Genomic DNA, 23,190 nt, shown 5'->3' on the forward strand with positions numbered 1-23,190 from the left:
GCTTAAACCTACTACTATTCTCTCCTACTGAAAATCCTTTTTTCCTCTCCTAGCTCCTATGGCGAGGACCACAGTCATATCCTGAAGAGCCTGGAAATAGCTGAAGTAATACTGCAACTGAGCCCAGACACAACCCAAGGCACACAGCACTTCCCACATTGGAAAAGGGAAATTGCACCATTCAGATATAAAAATCTTCCAAAGGCAAAATAAGATTGCACAGTGGAGGAACTAAGAACAGCAGCCCAGAAGGCAATCATAAGCAGAGAAATTGCAGGGACACAGACCTATTACACAGATGGCACTGTGGATCCTGGAATTCAAATAACTTGAGCTGCAGTATACTCCAACAACTTTTTGGCTTGCTGGAGAGTATCCAACAATGACTCCACCATGCGGGCAGAGCTTGTTGCAATAAAGCAAACACTGAAATATTCGTTTGAAAATGAAGAAAAACCTGTAGTCATCCACAGACTCAAAATCCTCAATGCAAGCCTTCTAACAAGCAAAGAACAAAGAAAAAAAAAGGTCTACTAGCTGATATCAAGTCACTACTATATCAGCATGATAAAAGGGGCAGACTTGTGACTCTCAACAGGATTTGCAGTCATATTGCAATGTCATTAAATGAGAAAGCAGATGAGCTAGCCAAAAGTACAGACACATAGACAGGGTACAGGTGCATATACAGCCTCCGCTTCAACAGATCCAGAACAGAATAAAGCCACAACTCAAACAAAATAGGATCAAGGACCTACACAAGTGGATAGATAACTCCCCTTCTGCCACATGGTACAAGTGGGCCACAGATCTGGAGCCTCCCCCCATTGACAGACACACACCAAGAGAGCAAGCTGTATGTATTCACAGACTCAGGCTGGGGGTACAAATCCTGCTGGGAGACTGTAGAAAACAGTGTAAGACCATGCGAACACTGTGAAAAGATACCACAACAGGCCCTTCTGCACTGCCTGCTAGAATGTAGGGAGACAGCGTATCTAAGGGGTAACTTACAACCAGACCTTAACTCACAAAACCTCATGCAAACTGCAGTCACACTGGTAAAAGCCATTGTTGAGGATATTGAAACCCATAGACAATTGCTTTCAAACCTACCTCCATCAAGGAAATGTAACCTTTGGAAGTTTATTCAACTTCATCTCATCCCCTTACTGTAAGGTCCTATATACATCATCAGCTGTATTCTTCCATAAAATTCTCTACAACTAAAATTCTCAAACAGGAACTCTAGGCCTTACAATTTTTCAAACTACCTCTATCCGTGGCATGATGACCCCCTTCCACTACCACCATCAATCTTCCTCTTCACATCTGTCCCTACAACTATAAACCTTTCAAATTTCCATTTCTAACAATTGAACTTTTTCAGATTACCTAGGTCCGAACAGGGGAAAGTCCTGTGCCAACAGAAATTGTTGGCTTTAATACCACAACAACAACAATAGATCTTTCACTACTTTCTCAACTGGCCATTTGTCATCTGATGTTATGAAATAGCATCACCCTTTTACACTATTCTATTTTCAATTGGTGATATTCCAGTTTCTGCTATTAGCCCCCCGTATGATGTGGTAGCAACCCGATCAAAAATTCTGTTCATGATTTTGTACTGTATACTCTCTAGTTCTTTCATTTCTTTTTTTACACCACATGTCTCAATGTTTTGCAAACATTGTAAGTACTACGACTACTGTGGCCGCGGGGGCATAAAAACAAATAGAATAGCGCAAACAAATCCCTGCGTGTCGTAAGAGGTGACTAAATGGGATGGGACGAGGGGCTGGGAACCCCCTCTCCTGTATTATAATCCTGTGAGACATCAAAGAGGTGGAGCTGGAGGGAGAGTGACTGCTCCCCGCACTCTAGTTTTGGGGTGTTTCAATGTGCGTAGATGTAGTACGATAGAGAGTAAAAGATGTGATTTTGGAAGTATGTTTAGGAATGGAAAAATGGATATATTGGCTTTATGTGAGACAAAGATAAGTGGGAAAGGTGAAGTGAGGTTTGGTGAAATGTCTGGTAGAGTGTCTGAGATTGAAAAGGGGAAAGCAAGAGAAGGTGTGGCTTTATTGCTAAGTGAATGGATTACAGGTAAGGTATTGGAATGGAAGGAGATATCATCTAGGTTAATATGGGTAAAGATTAGGTTGGTTAGGGCATGTTGGGCTTTTGTCAGTGCATATGGGTCAGGTTGTGAGAAAAGTGAAGAAGAGCGGAATAAGTTCTGGAATGAATTAACTAGGTGTGTAAAAGGACTGGGTAGAAGGAATTATGTAGTTGTCATGGGTGACTTAAATGCTAGAGTGGGCGCTGGAGAGGTAGAAGGTGTCATTGGGAAGTATGGCGTACCAAGTGAAAATGAGATTGGCGAGAGACTGATAGATATGTGTGTTGAGAAAGAGATGGTTTTAGCTTTTTCAAAAAGAAAGATAAAAATAAGTATACATGGGTAGGAGTGGCAAATGGAAGAGTAGTAGAAAGGACATTAATGGATTATGTGTTGATAAGTAAAAGAAGGTTCGGAAGATTAAAAGACATGCACGTCTTTAAGGGGTATGGCTAACTTTATGTCTGACCATTTTTTGGTGGAAGAAGAATTAGTTGTAGCAAAAGAGTGGGGGAATAGAGTAGGTGGATGTAAAAGGGAGCTAGTGAGGGTTGAAGAGCAAATAAAACCGGGGGTAAAAAGTAAATATCAAGAAAGGTTGAAAATGGCAAATGACAAAGTGGAAGAAAGAGAAACTGGTGATTTAGAGAAGTGGAAGTTAGTAAGAAAAAATTCTGTTGGGATTGCAAGTGATGTGTGTGGCAAGAAGTTTGTTGGAAGCAGCTTGAGAAAGGGCAGTTAATGGTTGATTGAAAGAGTGAAGGTAAAAGTTGAAGAGAAAAAGAGGGCTTTTGAAGAATGGCTGCAGAGTAATAGTGTAGAGAAATACGAAAGATATAGAGAGAAAAATGGGGAAGTAAAGTGCAAGGTAAGTGAGGCAATGAGGGCAGCTGACCTAAAGTGGGGTCAGGGATTGGGTCATTCATATGAAGATAATAAGAAGAAGTTTTGAAAAGAAGTGAAGAGAGTAATAAAGGCTGGTTCAAGAATTGAAGAGACAGCGAAAGATAGAAATGGAAGGTTGTTAAAAGGAGAGGAGGTAAGGAGAAGGTGGGCGGAATATTTTGAAAGTTTACTGAATGTTAAGGATAACAGGGTGGCAGATGTAATTGCTGTTGCAGGTGTTGAGGTGCCGGTAATGGGAGATGAGAATGAGAGAGAGATTAGAAGTGAGGAGGGCACTAGATGAAACGAGAGTAGGAAAAGCATCTGGTATGGATGGTGTGAGAGCTGATATGTTGAAGGAAGGGGGAGTGACTGTACTTAAATGATTGGTGAGATTGTTTAATATGTGTTTTGTGTTGTCAATGGTACCAATAGATTGGATTTGTGCGTGTATTGTACCACTAAATAAAGATAAGGGAGATGTGCATGAGTGTTGTAAGTCAAGGGGTACTAGTTTGTTGAGTGTAGTCGGAAAGGTGTATGGTAGAGTACTGATTAATAGGATTAAGGATAAAACAGAGAATGCAATCTTAGAAGTACAGGACTGTTTTAGAAGAGGAAGTGGTTGTATGAATCAAATTTTTACAGTTAGGCAGATATGCGAGAAATATTTAGCAAAATGTAAGGAGGTGTATGTTGTGTATATGGATCTGGAGAAAGTGTATGAAAGAGTTGATAGGGAAGCAATGTGGAATGTGATGAGGTATATGGAGTTAGTGGAAGGTTGTTGCAAGCAGTGAAAGTTTCTACAAAGGTAGTAAAGCATATGTTAGGATAGGAAATGAAGTGAGCGATTGGTTTCCGGTGAGAGTGGGGCTAAGACAGGGATGTGTTATGTCCCCGTGATTGTTTAACTTATATGTTGATGGAGTGGTGAGAGAAGTGAATGCTCGAGTGCTTGGACGAGGATTGAAACTGGTAGACGAGAATGACCATGAATGGGAGGTAAGTTAGTTGTTGTTTGCGGATGATACTGTACTGGTTGTAGACGCGGAAGAGAAGCTTGGCGGATTAAAGACAGAATTTGGAAGGGTGTGTGAGAGAAGGAAGTTGAGAGTTAATGTGGGTAAGAGTAAGGTTAGGAGATGTAAGTGAAGGGAAGGTGGTGCGAGGTTGAATGTCATGTTGAATGGAGAGTTACTTGTGGAGGTGGATCAGTTTAAGTACTTGGGGTCTGTTGTTGCAGCAAATGGTGGAGTGGAAGCAGGTGTATGTCAGACAGTGAAAGAAGGATGCAAAGTGTTGGGGCAGTTTAGGGAGTAGTAAAAAATAGAGGGTTGGGCATGAATGTGAAGAGAGTTCTGTATGAGAAAGTGATTGTACCAACTGTGATCTATGGATCGGAGTTGTGGGTGAATGAAAGTGACAGAGAGACAGAAATTGAATGTGTTTGAGATGAAGTGTCTAAAGATTAAGGCTGGTGTATCCCAAGTAGATAGGGTTTGGAACGAAGTAGTGAGGGTAAAAGCTGGTGTAAGAAATGAGTTAGCAGCTAGAGTGGATATGAATATGTTAAGGTGGTTTGGCCATGTTGAGAGAATGGAAAATGGCTGCCTGCTAAAGAAGGTGATGACTGTACGAGATGATGGGAGAAGTACAAGAGGAAGGCCAAGGTTTGGGTGGATGGATGGAGTGAAGAAAGCTCTGGGTGATAGGAAGATAGATATGAGAGAGGCAAGAGAACGTGCTAGAAATAGGAATGAAAGGTGAGCGATTGTGACGCAGTCCCGGTAGCCCCTGCTGCTTCCTCCGGTGCCTTGGATGATCGCGGAGGTAGCAGCAGTAGGGGATTCAGCGTTATGAAGCTTCATCTGTGGTGGATGACGGAGGAGGGTGGGCTGTGGTACCCTAGCAGTACCAGCCGAATTTGGTTGAGTCCCTTGTCAGGCTGGGAGGAATGTATAGAGGAGAGGTACCTTTTTTTGTTTCATTTGTTTGATGTCGGATACCCCAAAAAATTGGCGAAGTGCCTTTTTATATGAATGTATGTACTACTGTCTCATATGTATGTATGTACTACTGTCTCATAGACCTTTATTCTCACTAGCAATGCCATTAAATTTCCTACTCTGTTACTGTGTCCATACTTCCTAACTTCTCGTACCATGTATTATATTTTAATTTCACTTGTGTTATGCTGAGACTATGGTTTCCTTTTTCTGAGTACCATTTTCCTAATTTTTTATATTCCTAAACTGTTTCTATTCTTCCATTTCTAATCACTATAATCACCTTTTTAACCTCTCCTTTTTTTGCTAATTATTAACACCAAACACTTCTGTGGATTAGTGCTAAACGTAAATTTTTTAAGTTCTTCCAAACTGCGGCAGTTGCTAATGGCTCTTTATCATTATATTATATCATCTATATATTTCTAATATTTCTAATCAGGGTTATCATTAACTTTGGTCCAAATACTGTTCCTTGTTTTAGTTTTCTTCTATCCTAATTTCCTCTGTATATCCAACGGGGCTCTTAATAATTGGTTAGCCCCATCTCAGCGGAGAGGGGGGTGGAGGCACCAAAAAGTCGTCACCTGTATAATCATCCTGAGACAGAATTGAAGATTAACATTCTTTGCATTCAAAAAACCTCTTGCTTATAAATAGTGTTGTGCCTGTGATACAAATAGCTCACCACTTTCTTTTGTAGCAGACGAAGTCTAGAAATGGGAAAATCCGACAAGCGAATCTTCCTTAATACTAGTTAAGAATGAAAAGACAACTGATTATCATTTGGATATTCAACAAAACCATTACATGAGAGAAGGTGGAGATATATCTGTTGGAAAAGAAGAACAGCAACAAGAAAATGAATAGAAAAAAATCAATATTCGATGTATATATACAGTAAATAGGAAATACAATGTCCGTAAAGAGACTAGGATAGGAAATTTTACCCATGATTACTGAAACCGCCATGATTACTAAAACATGCATGGTTACTGAATCATCTCGTCATACACATGCTGTTCTGGTACCGTCGGTAATTGATTACCAAACTCAGAGTTCACCTCAGCCTTGGGAAACAGAAGGTCCTTCAGTTCCAGAGAAGGAAGATAAGGGGCATCTTGTTGAGAGCTCTTCTGGAAACTTCTTACCTAGTGTCGGAGACTCCTCCGACTTCGATTTTGAACGTCCAAGGAGACGTCAGTAGCATAAAAGCTGGTGTAAAGGAGATCCGTGCAAACCTGACATTTAGGAGGTTCCCAGACTGCAATGGATCCCTTGGAAACATGACAATCAGCATGTTTATGACAGGTCTTGTGGCCACAGGGTTACTTGACCCACCTGGTACAGACGACCTGTAAAGAAGAAATATTTCAATGACTACATACTAGTTAGTATCAGAACAGTAGGTAAAGCATTCCAATGGGTAAAAATAAGTAGACACAGGGAACAGCATCCCAAGACCTGTGCCACCTCGCCAAACATATAGGCTAAGTGGAAAATGAAAATAGCCCCTACCCTAGGGCACCTGAGAACACTATCCAACTCCCAGAAGGACCTTCAAGACTGTAGCTCCCCGCCATGACGAATCGACAGCATAGGAAGATAGACAGCTTCACCCAACCAGTGAAGTTAGGTGAAAGAAGAAGAGGATGGTGCATGAGTGAAAATTTACCAGGCATGGCTGCCAACTAGCGTATGATAGCCCAAGTCAATGATGATAAAAACGCCCAAGAAACATCAGGGAATGATGGGCAAATACTATAAACATACCACACCTTAAAAGAATAATATAAAACATATTCTTCCAGTGATATGACTAAATAACTAAGTGTGTCTGAGCGATTTTGTAACATGATTGCATGCCGGCCTTGGAAAAATAAAAGTATGCAATTAAATATAAAACACTGGGTGGAGATACGAAATTCTCCGAGACGAAAAATGTGAACTCATCTTAGTCGATGAGGAAGAAGCTGGGTTGAGATTTCTTTATAAGATCTGTTAGAGGTGCAGCAATAGTAGCATAGTCAGGGATATAATGGCGATAGTATCCAGTCAAACCAAGAAAAGACTTTACCTCCCTTTTTGTCTTTGGTGTGTCTACATTTAATACCTTACTTACTTTGTCCTCAGCTGTTCGAGATATACCGTTACCGATCTTACTGCCCAAATACTCAACTGAAAAATAACCAATTTCCGTTTTGGACGGCTTAGCTGTGAGAAATGCTTTTCTTAAAATATCCAGTACCAGCCGCAGAGTTTCCTTGTGCTCTTCCCACCCCTGTGAATGAATCAAAATATCATCAACAAACAGCTCTACATTTTTCACACCATTAAATAATTTCCTCATCATACGGTTAAAAGTAGCACCAGCATTTACCAAACCAAATGGCATAGTTATAAACTGTAGGAGTCCTCTATTAGTTTGAAAAGCGGTTACTTCTCTACTCTGTTTTTCTAAAGGTATTTGCCAATATCCTTTAGAGAGGTCAATTTTCGTAAAATACCTGCTCTTACTTACACGAGTCATAATTAAGTTCTGATCTGGCATGGGTTCCGAATCAAATACCGTAAGCTTGTTTATCTTCCTAAAATCTAAGCACATCCGGTTACTGCCATCTTTTTTCTTCACCACTATCAAAGGTGTAGCATAAGGAGAATTTGAGCACTCGATAACTCCTAATTTGAGCATTCTTTCAATCTCCTTATCCATATCTTGCTGCAGAGCATAAGGTACAGGATATGGTCTACACCTTACGGGACCCTTACTAGACAGGTTTATCACATGTTCAATCACATTAGTTCTACCTGGTACATCAGTAAACACATTCTTGTATTCTTGTAATATTCTAGCTACCTCCTCCTTTTTATCTTCAGATAATTCCTGATTAATTTTAACATTAGACACATCTTCACTCTGAATATCACTCGGCACAACTGTTACCTCATATTCATCACTATCCTCACTAACCACTGCCACACATGCAAGATCATCACTCTCCTGATCATCGGTGAAAAGTACAGCTCCAGATTTGAGATCCCCACTGCCCTCTGCCTCAACAAACTTACCCTTCACGTTATTGCCTTCACTTATCCTATCATAATATAACTTAAGCATGTTAATGTGGTATTTACGCTCAACCCCATTAATATTAAGAACAAAATTATACCTATTAACTTTCTTTACCACTTCAAATGGACCTCGCCACTGCACTAGAAGCTTATTGTTACTTGTGGGCAACAGCAACAGGACCTTGTTCCCTTCATTTATTTCCCTTTTACAAGCATTTTTATCATAGTAACACTGATACTTATCTCTAGCCCTCTCTAACTCTTCTTGAGCCAGCCTACATGTATCCTGTAACCTTTCTCTCATGTCTACTACATACTCGTACGTGGTCCTCGTGCTATCCTCAATTGCATTATCTTCATTTTCCCACAGCTCCCTCAATAAACTAAGTGGTCCCCTCACAGTATGACCATATACTAACTCAAACGGAGAGAACTTGGTACTAGACTGCGGAACTTCACGATATGCAAATAATAAAGGATCAATGTACCTAGGCCACATCTTTGGTTGTTCTGTACACATACGTCTGAGCATTTTCTTCAACACTCCATTAAACTTTTCTACTAAACCATTGCACATAGCATGATATGGGGTAGTAGTAATACTCTTAATAGATAACAAGCGATTAAATTCACGCATTACTTCAGAGGTGAACTGTGTTCCCCTGTCAGATAACACCTCCTTTGGAATTCCCACTCGACTGAATACCGACAGCAAAGCCTCAGCTACAGTGACTGAATCTATATTCCTCAGAGCTACTGCCTCAGGATAACGTGTAGCATAGTCAACAATGGTGAGAATATATCTTGATCCGTCGCTGGCACGGGGTTCAATCGGACCCACTATGTCCACCGCAACACGCTGAAAGGGTTCTTGAATCAGGGGCATTCTTCCCAACTTCACCTTTTTAACTCTTCCCTTGTCAACCGTGCGTTGACAAGCGTCACACGACCTGCAAAATCTTGTTATCTGCACCGACATACCTGGCCAATAAAAATTACTTTGTATACGTGCTGTGGTTTTCTGTATTCCTAAATGTCCACTCATTAAGGAATCGTGAGCCAATTCTATTACTGCATGACGAAATTTATCAGGAACAACTAACTGATCATTAATAATGCCTTCATTTTGCACTCTACAATATAATATACCTTTCTTAATTACGAAGCAATGAGATTTATTTTCATTCTTCACAAAGACCCTATTTGACTTCGCATGCTCAAAAACCTTTTTTAGCGTCCCATCTTCAGCCTGTAATTTCCCTTTATTCTCTTTCTGCATTAAATTTATAACTTCTTTGACCTTAAGTTTTGACGGTCCCTTTAACTTTTTCTCTTGCATTTGATTCTGCAGTCGGGTAGTAACAGCACTAACCTCCGTACTCAACCCGTCAGTCGAACCATCAATAGCCCCAATCACTAAATCATAAATAGGATCAGGCATGCAGGCAGCTAAGGTTTCGCCCGTGAAATATGGCGAGACAACATCAACAATAGCCTCAGGATATCTAAAAACTTGGTTATTAGCCATTTTAAGGTCAACATACTTACCAGTAAACTTGTGTTTCGGCACTAAAGCCCTCTTAACTAACACCGTGGTACAACCGGGATCACGAAATACATTAACCTTTACTCCTTCCACTGTACCTTTATCCACCATTAACTTGCCCCCGTGACCAACCACAGCTGCTTTCTCTGTCGCACCCTTACTCGCACCTTTACGTTTTGGACCCCCAAACCTTTCAAAACAATCTTTAGCAAGGTGATTACCCCGACCACATACGTAACAATTTCTTGCCGTAACCTTCCTATCACTATCGGCATCCGTTTGCCATTTACTATCCCCAGTGGTAACTTTACTTGCGGAGGCACCGTGCTTTTCATGACCACTATTTAAAACATTTTTGCCATAATTTAAATGGGCCTCCATATACATCTCGGCATATTTTACAACTTGATCAAATGTTTTCATTTCATGTTCCTTCAAAAATACAACCATATCTTTGTCACAAGCATTTAAAAATTGTTCTATTAACATTAAATCAAACAAGTCATCAAATGTTTCTTCACAATCTGCTAATTCCACCCACCTCTTAAGGTTATTTTTCAATCTATTCCCAAATTGCTGAGCGGTCTCGTTCTTAAAGAATTTACAGTTACGAAATCTCAATCTATATCCTTCCGAAGTACACTGAAAACAACGTAATAATGCCTCTTTAACACTATCGAAATCTTTAGCTTCAACAGGTGAAAGGTGCTGGTAAGTTTCCAAAGCTTTCCCTTGTAATAATGATGCTAAACTAACAGCCCAAATGTCTTTGCTCCAGCCAGCACTAACGGCTAAACGTTCAAACCTTAAAATATAGGCGTCAATACTATCAGTTATATCATTAAAAACAGGCAGTTTAGGTAGCGAGGGTTTACACAAACTAGAATCTTTTTCATTTCCCTGCATCTGTAACTTTAATTGTTCGACTTCTAATTGCTGCTTTCGTATTTCCCTTTCTACTGCCCTTTCTTCTCTCTCTCTTTCCCTTTCTTCTCTCTCCATTTCCCTTTCCCTTTCTAGTGCCCGCTCTCGAATAAGTCTTTCCTTTTCAACAAAATCCCTTAAATTATCACCTTCGTAACCCATTTCCTTCCCCAAACTAACAATTTCTTTTAAAGTACTCATATCTAAAAGCTTCACAGACCTTATCTGCAATACACCATAGTCTTGTAAAATGAATGAACGGTCCCTGTTCGGGCGCCAAATTGTCACGTGAATTTTAAAATCAAAGCCTGTTATGGCTTAATTCACTAGGGTGAAGAAAACCGTTCCCTTATAAAAAAGGATCATATACAAGACAAATGGTAAAGAGCAGAAAGGAAACTATTTTCTTTATAACACAGTATTTATTACAAAAAACTTAAAACCTAAACAATACCAAACTAACACGAAAAATACATATCTAACACACAGCAACGTATAACGTAATTAAATTTGACCAAGGTAAAATAGTCGGTACAAGACTTTCGGTCAACACCTAAAAGAAACCCACGGAGAGATAAAGCACACGTAACAAAAGGTATCACCACCCAAGACGTATTACGATAAATGCTGTCCGCTCCTTGGGATATGAGTACATGAATGCATTGTTTTTTTGTTGAACCATAAACTTGCTTTATGCAAAATAAAGAGACCACATTTATTCCCTGAATTGTAAGAGAGCTTCTATTAACACTTACACACGCAAAAACCTACTCATTCATAAAGACGCGTGGGAAGGTGAGACTTGCGTTTACTCTTCCAAGCGAATCTGCATCAGTTGCTAAAGTTCTAGAGTTTCCTTTGGATCCTTCCAATGTTTATGCAAAGACAGCAAAGGAAAACTTTCCAAAATGTCTGGAAGCAAAAGCACCAGGACTCTTCCGCAGTGTTCTCAGGGATACATAAGTTTCCAGGATACTGGGAATTTTGGAAAGCTATGGAATTAATTTCTGGTTCTAAGTTCCAAGGTCAATAATAACTTTTGCACTGTGTGGCTGACTGCGATGGCCCGACTCAATGTGTTTAAGATTGCCTACTTTTGCATCAAGTTCGACATTGTTATTATCATAATTTCCATTGATAATAGTTAGGCACCAGATGGCGTTGTGCTACTTAGTTAAATTGAAAATTACCATCGAATTCTATCGATGATAAAGATATTTCTGTTTGATGGTAGGAATTATGCCATCAAAAAAAATATGAAGATTAATAATTTGCTTCAAATAAATATCAATAACATTTGCCAAAATACTCTAACCGAGTATCTAAGCCTTGCGTCCTTATACGATTCAGTAAGAATATCAAGTCCAAATCATAAGAGGGAAATCATTCTAGTATAGGAGATTATAGTTATTCAAGTTTGTAATATCAGGGAACAAGCAATTTTCATATTACGGGAAAGGAAAAGTGTCCTGGAAATTGCAAATATCTATCCAGAAACAAAGAAGTTTTTAACAAGTGACATCTCACGCACAGTTGATTCCTACTAAAGTACCCATCTCTCTCTCTCTCTCTCTCTCTCTCTCTCTCTCTCTCTCTCTCTCTCTCTCTCTCTCTCTCTCTCTAAACCTTTACTATGATTCATGAAATAAAAATTGTCTTCGAAATCTCGTGAAAACTCATTATGGAATTTTTTCAAATCTACTTCTCCGAAGACGAGAGATTTTTCTCCATTAATCTAATGGTTAGTCTGATGACCTTTAAAGGTTTAAAGGTCGCTCGTAAATGGCAGAGGCAAGGGATACTGATCATGCCATAGTAGGACAATGTCCTAGAGACATATGATCAACCCCATAGGCCCCTCCACATAAAGCTGGGACCAGGGAAGGCCAGGCAATGGTCGCTAATGACTCAGCAGGAAGACTACTGGCTCCCCAAAACATCACAGCCTTAGCTCACAAGGATGGTTGCGAATACTTCAATAATATATTGAGCTTAAGCGGGTCTCGAACCCCAGTCAAATAGATTGCCAAAACAATGACTGTTTCAATATGCTCCACAACTCACAATCTTCCAAATATAAGAAAAAAACTTTCCTAAATTTCCTTCATTATTCATTATGCACAATTTCCTTTTTTTCGATTCATTAATACAATATATCATGACCACAATTATTGTGCTAACGACCCATTAACACCATCAGTGCTAATTAGGATCTTAAATGACCTGTTAAAGAAAATGCGCCATCGTTTAGATTCTCTTTCCTGATGTCACGATTCCACTGTGAATTCAATACATTCTAAAGGAGGAATAATTCGAACTTATAAAGATAATGGATTATGACAAAAGTCTTGACGTCATCATTAATTCGATAAGATGACTCTAAATTTATTATTATTATTATTATTATTATTATTATTATTATTATTATTATTATTATTATTATTATCACTCGGGTTGCACATAATCAAACCTGAGATTATATTTGTACCTCTTTTGTTTACTTTAACTCTGTTGTTGTCTGACATTCTGAGAATGTTATATGATTGGTCATATTGGTTATATGAATAAATAATGAAATTCCAAAGCACGTTTCCTCGATAGAAGGGGAGAGAAGCTTTCTAGGGTAAACATTTCCCCGAGGAATGAATGCCTCATGCCATTCTGGATACACTTTTCTTATATTACGGGATTTTGGATTCATGTATTTGTAACAGCTTTATTAAGTAACTCACAAAGTATTATTCCTTTCTCTGCATCAGAAGATCTAATTATTTGACGTCACAGTAATATTGAGGCAGAAGAAATTTTCTTATGTTGTCTCTTTTGAATATATTTATTATTTCTTTATTTTTTAGCTATCAATCTTCTTCAAATTGCTACAAAAGATATAGTATGTAAAATTCATCTATATTTTTCTGTTTGACATAATTCGCTATATGAAAGATTCATTTTCTATACTTTGTTACTGACATAAAATGAAAAAAAAATATGCTCTTGTAGTTTATTTCATAGATAATAGTTTCTCATTCAACATAAATAAAAAAAAAGGTAAAAGAATCCTTTGCCAAGTTAATTATCACTTCAAGGAACAAAGCCATTACTAATAATTGTCCAAATGATTTAGTTTAACCAATATATCATCAGGAATATCTCTATACATCAAAACATGACTTCATTGCAATTCGGCTTCTAAATAAAGAAGACCAACTATATTAGGAAACAGGTATGATATTGTACCTCTCAGAATTCCGAACACACTCCGAAACGGAGCAAATGTTTACGCTGTGGACATCAATATTTGCCCAAGACGCATTTCATGACAGATGGACATATTCAGGTGGAGTCCTTCATTACTGACACTCGAGAAATCCTTTCGAATTTTGGATGCTTCCTTCCATTAGCCATTTTTCTATCGTAGCTTAATTATATGTTCAAGAAATATTCTAGAATACGGAATTCAGAGAGTAACTATTAGAAGTATTTGAATTCAAGAACATTCAACTCATGTTAAAGTCATGGTTTCCCTCCCTGAAAAAAAAAGAACTAGTATAAAAGTAGCTTAAATTCTAGTTACAGCCACAGCCACTCCATCTACACGTAGAGGCCTTTATGAAATACATAGATGTTAAGTTTTCATTAATTATAGCCATAATAAAAGTCACATGTTAAAGGATGGCAGGAACAGTTATCACCAGATATTAAAAGAAACTAAAATTTCCTCAATGGGAATTTCCTCACTGGCAATCTTCTCCTCCGTCTGTAGATCTAGAATACTTTGTAGTATTGAACCTCATGATGGAGAAGGTCTGACTATTAGAATTAACTCCAGGCCTAGTATTACGAACAGGATGGAACTGTCAGGGAAGATCTGAATGAAAAGGATGGTCAGAATTATGAAAATATTATGCAACATGCATAATGAACTAATTGAATGATGGTGCCAGAGATTATATCTAGATCTGGAATAAGAAATTTGATAGACTGTGAGTTCCTGTTCAATATCTTAAGATAAGAATCAGCAGCCGAAGACCAGACAGGAGAACAATACTTAAAACCAGGTAGAATGAAAAAATTAAAACACATCTTCAGAATAAATTGATCACCGAAAATCTTAAAAGACTTTCTTAATAAGCCAATTTTTTTTTTTTGGGGGGGGGGGGGCAATTCAAGAGGCCACTGTCCTTGACCTACTTACAACCATACTTTGAGTTTTTGTAGGTGTCATGTATTATTGTAATAATTTACTGTATTACTTCAAGTGTTACATGTATTGCGCAACATTGCATCATATTGCATGGATAAAACATGTTATGATTTGTATATAAGTGAAATGATTTATTTTGATATTAGGATTCAAGCATTTATTATTTACCTCAAAGATAGGATGTGATTCTTTATAGTTTTGTACTGGAGTAGGATTTAATTCTTTTGAGAGCAATGCTCTTTTGTTGTTTGGCAATGTTTTGGTTTGTCAGATTGTTTATGACGCTCCACGCACTTGGGAGTTGGCTGCCACAGAACAATGTAGTCACAAGAAATCATTAAACGTGTTTTTTAAGAATACCAACGTATCACTAAATCCCACCGAAAAATTGACGATCATGGATGGGATCAGCTGAGGAATAATTACTAATAATTCTTCACTAATTGCAGGTAAACATCATGGCGACTTCATTAGACATCCTATAACCCAATGCCACAATTGGCAATGAGGATGGGACGAAGTCGCACAGAAGAAACATTGGAGGTTTTGTAGATCGATGGCCAGCAAAAGAAAAGGAGCGTTTGTAGATCCACGGACAAGAGTAGGAAAACGGATTTTGAGCGAAGCAAAAAATCTATTTTTGGGTGAGAAGGCCATGTCGTCCTGATGGAGGGTTCCTTCAGTAGCTTCCTTTGGATATATATTACTACCATAATATTCCCAGAGAATTAAACTAAAGGTTTTCACAGAATTCTAACTTATGACGCGAGTACCCTTAAGGTTTCCCTTTAGAATATCGTATATCAACAGGGGACGCATGTATTAACACGTCACATGGCCATCTGCACCCCACCTAGCGTTTACGCTTCGAGGGGGAAAGGTAGCGAGGTAACTGAGGTGCCGTTCCAAAGTTACCCTACCTTCGTTACTGTTACGGTACTTGCAACGTAAACAAACCGTCCGCCATACTATGTGACGTCACGTCCGTCTTCATTTCGTTCTAGCTTACAACCAGCCTCCACGATACAATTCAGCAGGGAGGGGCCTGGCAGGCTGAACTGGAACAGTTGTGCGGGTCCATCAGGACGACATGGCCATCTCACCCAAAAATAGATTTTTCGTTTCGCTCAAAATTCGTTTTTTGGACTCAAGCCATGTCGTGCTGATGGAAGTGTACTAGAGAATTAATGTATCTTGGATTTGTTCCCATTTTAAGTGCCTTTTACTCCGATTAATATTCCCGCGGTCTGATGCCCGAAAAGACCGTGACATCTCCATTAAATGTTACTACCAGTGGCATTACAATGACCTGGCTTTCCGCCCCCCTGGCAGGGAAGGTCCTAATAGGACAAGAGGAACATTTCGAAGTAATCTGACGAGGAAAGACTCACCTGGATTAAGAGATTGTACCGGTCTCAAGACAGATCAGAAGGGTAAATATCTGTGTAGGAACAAATTTTATACCATTAGGTGAGTGTATATAAGGTAGTAGGTATACTAACTATAATAAACTCTAGAAAAAGGTTCAATAAAACAAGAACAGCAATATATTCTTATGTAAAAATAGGAGCGAAATTAGATGCATATGGTAAATAAAATAAATATTTTATTTGAAAATTGCATGGAAATATGGAAAATTATGTACAATAATAATATTGGATAATAGACATAGATTTTCAGTAAGACAGTGATGTAGAATCTGAAAAGGAAAAATTTTGCCTTAATCACCAGTTCCTTCAGGAACGCCAGTCTTTTAAAGTCATAATACACTTCATGTCCAAGAACATGTGGCACACGTGTAAGAATCTATGTCACTTCACCTTGATAGAGAACAGTCTATTAGTGACACTAAGTGCCCCTTGAAATCACTATGTATTGCACTAGGGTCAACACAGGCACCCGTTAGAGTTAAAGTCCCGAAAAAACTCACTATCCTACGCAGCACTAAACAGCCAGTTTCATCACGCTACCTGCTGGCACCACAAATCTCTTGACTTCGTGCACCTGCTTTGAATAGTGTTTGAAGAAAACTCTAGGGTACCTCCAGCCTGTGAAGGATTGGAGGCTTTCAAAATCCATTCCTTGGAAGAAATTTAGAGAAGAGGTGACTTTCCTAGGATCATGACCTGTGGGTGTACTGTCAGGATCCGCTCTGGGAATAAAGTAGGTGATTCTCGCTCTTAGTTGTTTTAGTGACAGGTCACTACCCGACGTTTCTCCTTTAAAAAACTGTCCTCCGCCAAAGTCTGAAGTTCTTCGAAGATAGACCTTAAGACTCTCCACTGGGCATAGAGAGACATCTTCCTTCAGGGGACAGATTCTCCAAGGGCCCCATCTTTTGGTGGGAAGTTCATTTTTAGCGAGAAACGTGAGGTCAGGGAAGAGGGTAAGTTCCCCCATGTCGGCGAACTATATCTGGCCCTTTTCTCTTGATAACGCCACTATTTCACTGACCCGGCCTCCCGAGGCGAGAGCAAAAAGGAAGATTACTTTTGAGTCAAGTCTTTCAGAGGGCAGGAATCGTTGTCCTGGCTAGAGGCAAAATGAAGCACCTTATCCAGGGACCGGGTGATTGGTCTCGGTGGAGGTGCTGGACGGAGTCTAGCGCACTCCTTTGGGAGTTTATTGAAGATTTCGCTGGATAAATCTATTTGTAAGGCATATAGAAGTGGTATGATCAAAGCCGATTTGCAGGTGGAAATCGTATTGGCTGCTAAGCCTTGTCCATGAAGGTGAATAGAGAAGGACATGCAAAAATCTATGGAGATTTCCGTAGGATTTTTTGCCTTGACGAAGTACACTCATTTCTTCCAGAAAGATTCATATTGCCATCTGGTAGACTTTTCTTCGAGATCCCAAACCTTTCCTTCACGGCTAGGGAGAGAAAATCATGAGATGAAGATCCCTGACTTTCTTTGATGAAGCGAAGACAGTCGACTTCTGCACCTGTTGGGAGAGAACTGGGCCCAGCAGGGGGATCAGCTTGGGCTGTAGCTCCAGGACTAGGGGGAACCAGCTGCTCCGGGGCCACTTGGGAGCCACTAGGGCTGCTGTCCCTTTGTAGGTCCTCAGTTTGGAAAGGACTTTCAGCAGAAGGTTGGGTGGAGGGAACAGGTAAATCTTGGACCATCTGTTCCAGTCCAGGGACATGGCGTCCACTGCTTCCACTTTGGGGTCCTCGTAAGGGGCCACATATCGAGGAAGTTGCTTGTTGTCGCTCGTCGTAAAGAGGTCGATCTGTAGTTCCGGGACATGACGAGAGATGAAGGAGAATGATGTTGCGTCTAGGGACCATTCCGACTCTATGGGGCTTGTCCTTGATAGAGCGTCCGGCGTCACGTTGCAGAATCCTTGTAGGTGAACTGCAGACAGATGCCACATCTTCCTGTCCACCAGGCGGAAGATGGGTAATAGCACCTGATTTATGTGGGGCGATATTGAGCCCTGACGATTGAGACATCTGACTACTACCGAGTTGTCCAGAGTTAGACGGATGTGTATCGAGGGACGTGGGGATAATTTCTTCAGGGTGAGAAGAACCGCCATGGCCTCCAAGATGTTGATGTGAAACGTCTTGAATAGGGGAGACCATGTTCCTTGAACTTGCCGTTGATGGGAGTGACCCCCCAACCCTCCAGAGAAGCGTCCGTGTGGATGTTGAGCGATGGAGGTGGAAGTTGGAGAGGGATGGATCTTTTCAAGGTCCTTGCTTCTGACCTCAGGCTTAGAAGGGAGCTAAGCCGGTTCGGTAGGGGTCTCTTGAGATCTCTTTGAGCGAAGGATGAGTTTCGTCTCCAGACTCCTGAGGCATCCTTTAGCTGTGCTCGTAGCACTGGGTTTGTCACTGAGGCGAACTGTAGGGAGCCAAGAACTTGCTCCTGCGGTTGTCTTGAGATCCGTTTGGATTTGAGAAGTCTTCTGACAGACCCTGCTATTTCTTTCCTTTTCTTCAGTGGAATGGAAAGGCGGTGTGACTGTAAATCCGAATGGATTCCTAACCATTAGAACTTCTGAGCTGGAGCGAGGCGAGACTTCTTGGTGTTTATTTTGAAACCCAGATGTTCCAGGAACTGGGTCACTTTGCTGAAAGCTCTCAAACATTCTTCTGGCGAAGTCGACCAGACCAGCCTGTTGGCGAGGTACGCCATTACTTGGACGCCCTGAGGGCGTAGCTGGTGGACGATTGTGTCTGCTAGCATGGTGAAGATTCTCGGAGCCACGTTGAACACGAAGGGCATGGCTCTGAAGGCGTAGCTTCTTCGTTGGAGCCGGAATCCTAGGTAGGAGGAAGCGTCGTGGTTCATTGGGATGTGCCAGTAGGCATCCGCCAGGTCTATTGAGACCGTGTAGGCCTTGTGAAGCAGTAGGGCTCTTATTTGTTGAAGAGTCAGCATCTAGAATTTATTGTTCGCAATGAACTTGTTGAGGGGGACAAGTCGAGAATGACTCTGAGTTTGTCTGAGTCCTTCTTGGGAACACAAAACAGTCTTCCCTCGAACTAGGTGGACTTTACCCTCTTGATCACCTTCGTGTTCAAGAGTTCTAGGACATATTCTTCCAAGAGGGGTGTTGATGGCAGGAAGAATTGGTGGAGGGTTGGAAGTGGTTGTGTCCAGCTCCAACCCAGTCCCTTCTTGATGATGCTATGTGCCCAAGGATCGAAGGTCAAGCGATCCTGAAAGTGGCGGAGTCTTCCTCCCACCGGAAGCACTTCATTGCTTCTGGTTTCCCGAGGGTTTGCCATCTCGGCTGCTAGCTCCCCTTCCTCTTCTGCCCCTAGAGGGACGGCGCGATTAATCTCTGCCGGAGCCTCTACCTCGGGGACGAAAGGTAGAGGACCGTCGTTTGTAGGCAGGGGTGAAGACCGGTTATTGCAACACCACCGGTTGGGGGACCAACTGAAAGGTCTGTTGCGGCTGTGCGACCACTTGGGGAGTAGCGGGAGCCGCAAACTGGCGTTTTTGTTGACGCTGCTGGGGTCTAGGTTTGGAGGATTTCCTCTTAGGCTGAGGGCCTTATTCCTGAGAGGATTTCCTTTTGCGGGACATGCCCCAGTTATTGAGAAGGTTCCGATTCTCAGAAGCGGCCTATCAACAATCTCTTTCACCAGAGCAGATGGAAAGAAATGCTTACCCCAGATGTTGGAGGAGATTAGTTTCCGGGGCTCGTGTTTTACTGCTGTGTTGGCAAACACGAACTCTCTGCAGGTTCTTCGGCCCTGATTAAGCTGTACAAGTCCTTCATCACAGTCACTAGGTGGGTCTTTGCGAGAACCATATAAAGATATGGGACTCTAACGTCCCCGGCCATGACCTCGAGCTGAATTTGGTGAGACAGGGAGGCAGCTAGTCTCTCCTTGGTCTCTTGCTACCGACGAAGAAGATCTTCATTGAACTGACGTCCAGTCATGTCAGGTTCCAGCTTCCCTACCGTGAAGGTAAACTGGATGTCTTTGCAGAATCTATCGTCGGGGGAAGGACGAGGGAGAGAGACCTACACTCCTCCAGGATAGGGCAGGGCTTTCCTTCCTCCACCGCCTTCATGACCGCATGGAAGGCTTTTTCCTCGAAAGGAAAGGTCGCAAAAGAGGGAGCAAGAAAGGACGGGTGCTTTTTACTCAGAGCCGGCATTTTTGAGTTGGTGAAACCGCGACTCTTCAGGCATTCTGCCAGCATGGCTTGGGCTTTTGAGTGATCAAAAACGATCACCTCTTTGGGCTCAGTCTCCTCCTTGGAGGCCGGTTCGGACCTGAGTTGGACGTAACAGTCCGGGTAAGCCTCAAAGTTAGGGAAGAATTCCACTTCTTCCAAAAGGATAGACCCTAACTTGTCGTTGATAAAGATTTTGCCAGTTGTAATTGGCATATGCTCGGCTTACCTCCAGGGGCTAGACTCTGAGCGGGAGGGAAGGTCCTTAATCGAGATCTTCTTCTGTTGCTTCCATCCCATCAAACGACTTGTGATTTCTGCAGAATGCTTATTAAGCTTCTCGTCCATCAACGCCACCAATACCCGGATGGCATCTTCGGTGTCGGGTAGCAGGGGCTGCGAGGCGGCAGAGGTGGAGGGGACAGACTCCTCGACCACTGCAGGGGCTGCCAGAGGTAGTGGGGTGACTTCGCCCTCCGAATCAGGGTACTCCACATGATCCTCACCAGTGAGGGTCCTCTTGGTGTTGTCGGACATGTCCGACATCTTCTCCACCTCGTCCAGACAACACTTGCTAAGCATAGTCTCGATGTCGGGCTCAACGCTCAGTTGAACCAAGGGGATCTGATCCTGGGGAATCAGAGAATCTGCTGATGCTTTCGGGAAAAGCATGGCCCTGGGGAGATACGGCCCGGTGGCGTTCTTCTGAAAACCGCGCACCCACTTGCGCAGTTTCTCTCGAGCATTGTCCCTGGCCTCCGCGGACGGAGGGTTGTTGAATACTTCATCAAGGAGGCCTTTGCTGATTGAGCAGGACTGTGGATCCCAATACTTTAAGTTGCTCTCTTTTGCTGTACAGTGGGCATGGGTCCGGCACGCCCTTTGCCCGTAGAAGTCCGGGCGGCGAACTGCACAGAAAGAGCTTTCACACTTCAGGTACTCCTACTGTAAAATAAAGAGAACATGAGTATATGGAAAACAGAGTTATGTCTTACATTACTCTTAAACTTGAGATTCATTAATCTGTAGCTATGTGTTTTATGTGGGCTTAGGATAGGTGAGCTAGAAAAGAAGTAGGAAGACACATACTTGTGAATTCCGTCCAGCAGTTACCGTGACCTTTTTTGCCGACAATTCCTTAGGACCTGAGGTTCTAGGAGAGGGAATGGTATCCCTATGGGGGAGCCAAACTAGGCTTCCTTATAAAGGAATTGTCTACGGAGTGGAGAGGGTCTGAAATCATTCAGAATCTAGAGAAAAGAGGGGGAAAATAGGATAAACCCCTTTATATTTGGGTAGGTTCCGGCAAGAGACTGCACTGAGAAGCATAGAGTATGCTGGAACCATTGTACTGTACAATCGTACAGCTCAGACACTGCCTTCAAGGCATGAAATAGCAAAGAAGATCAGTCTGGCTATACGCCTGTATGGGTCGACTGCCGGCACGGGGTCGGCAGCCGGGGGGAAGGGGTGCTTGTCCCTGGAAGCCGCAAGAGCGTCGCCGGCAAGCCGGAGGCAAGCCAGAGGCCGGTCCGGCAGGGTGAATCCATCTATGGCTACACACTGAGCAGCAGAGAGGTAGGAAACACTTAAATGGGTGTCCGCCGGCACGGTGGCAGGTCGCTGGTAGGGCGGTGGCCTTCGGCAGCCGGCAGCCTGTCGACGTTGGTGAACCTAGCTGGGTACATAAGATGGAAGGTGGTCTGAGAAGTCGGCGGCAGCGGCGGAAAGGGGTGGCGGCCCCCGGCAGCCAGCCACCTGTCGCCATAGGTAGTCCTCAGATAGGAACATCCTATGAAGTAAGAAGGTCACCTGGGGTGCTGGCGGCTAGCGGCGGCAAGGGGCGGCGGCCCCCGGCAGCCGGCAGGTTGTTGCCTTAGATAATGATCAGATAGGAACGTCCTATGAAGTAGGAAAGTCACCTGGTGTGCCGACGGCTAGCGCCGGCAGTGGACCGGCACCATGATAGAAGAGAGAAAGATAGGGAGGGAGAGGGGAAAGGTAATGTCCGATACCCGACCGGCTTCCCTCCGGAAGGAGTGCACTCATGATAGGAGGGGATATGCCTATCACCCGGCGGTAGGGAGCTGGCAGATGGCTTGGTGCCTATGGTAATCCAAGGGAGAATCAGAGGACACTCTAAAAGGGGGGAGGGGAAGGTGATATTCTGCCGGGAGGACGGCTACTAACACTACCTTATAGTTCGACTATGAGGGGGAAGTGTAGCAGAGCGGCCAGCCAAGCAGGAGAGCACAGCTTAACCTACAATTCTCCCTGAGGGGGACAGGGGTGTGAAGGCAAGCTGACACAAAGGGATAGAGTGGGGGTAGGGGACTGAGGGGGCAGAAGGGGTCGTGACCCTAAAGCTCCCAAGGAGTGGGGGAATCTGTTAGATGCTATACTACCCAGGCAGGAGAGAAGCGCTCTCCAACCCTAGGGTAGGTTAGCCCAGAGTAGGAACAGAACTGGTGTACTGTCCTAAACTATAGTAAAACAGAATACCCCAAGGCTTAACCTAAACCAGGAGAACTCCTCCTAGATTAGGGAGGGCTGGGGAGACATATCGCTAGGCTACAGGAGGAAGGGACGTGTCTCAACCAAGAGCAGTCTAGGGGGAAGGGCAGGGCCCCTCCACCTTCAGTCTCAGTCGATACCTAAAGGGAAAGGCATTCCCTAAGGATGGACTGGGATGAATGATAGGTACTCTGGGGTTCTATCCGAAGTCCCCCCATAAACTATAGTAGGGAAGAGGGAAGAACGATCTAACCTAACCT

The 23,190-nt window shown here is 42.4% G+C and overlaps 1 protein-coding gene across 1 annotated transcript; it reads right to left on the reverse strand.

Annotated features, from left to right (window-relative positions):
* Nucleotides 1-320: 320 nt before the first annotated feature.
* Nucleotides 321-20,962, reverse strand: LOC137618905 (uncharacterized). The gene is made up of 7 exons (XM_068349106.1): nt 20,646-20,962; nt 13,035-13,090; nt 9,467-10,119; nt 8,735-9,061; nt 7,335-8,230; nt 6,264-6,377; nt 321-426 (listed from the first exon to the last, which is right to left on the reverse strand). The coding sequence occupies exons 1-7, from the start codon at nt 20,960-20,962 to the stop codon at nt 321-323; spliced, it is 2,469 nt and encodes an 822-aa protein (XP_068205207.1).
* Between the last annotated feature and the right edge of the window lie 2,228 nt (nt 20,963-23,190).

The sequence above is a fragment of the Palaemon carinicauda genome, chromosome 25 (genome assembly GCF_036898095.1).
Source record: "Palaemon carinicauda isolate YSFRI2023 chromosome 25, ASM3689809v2, whole genome shotgun sequence".
Classification (NCBI taxonomy): Eukaryota; Metazoa; Arthropoda; class Malacostraca; order Decapoda; family Palaemonidae; genus Palaemon; species Palaemon carinicauda.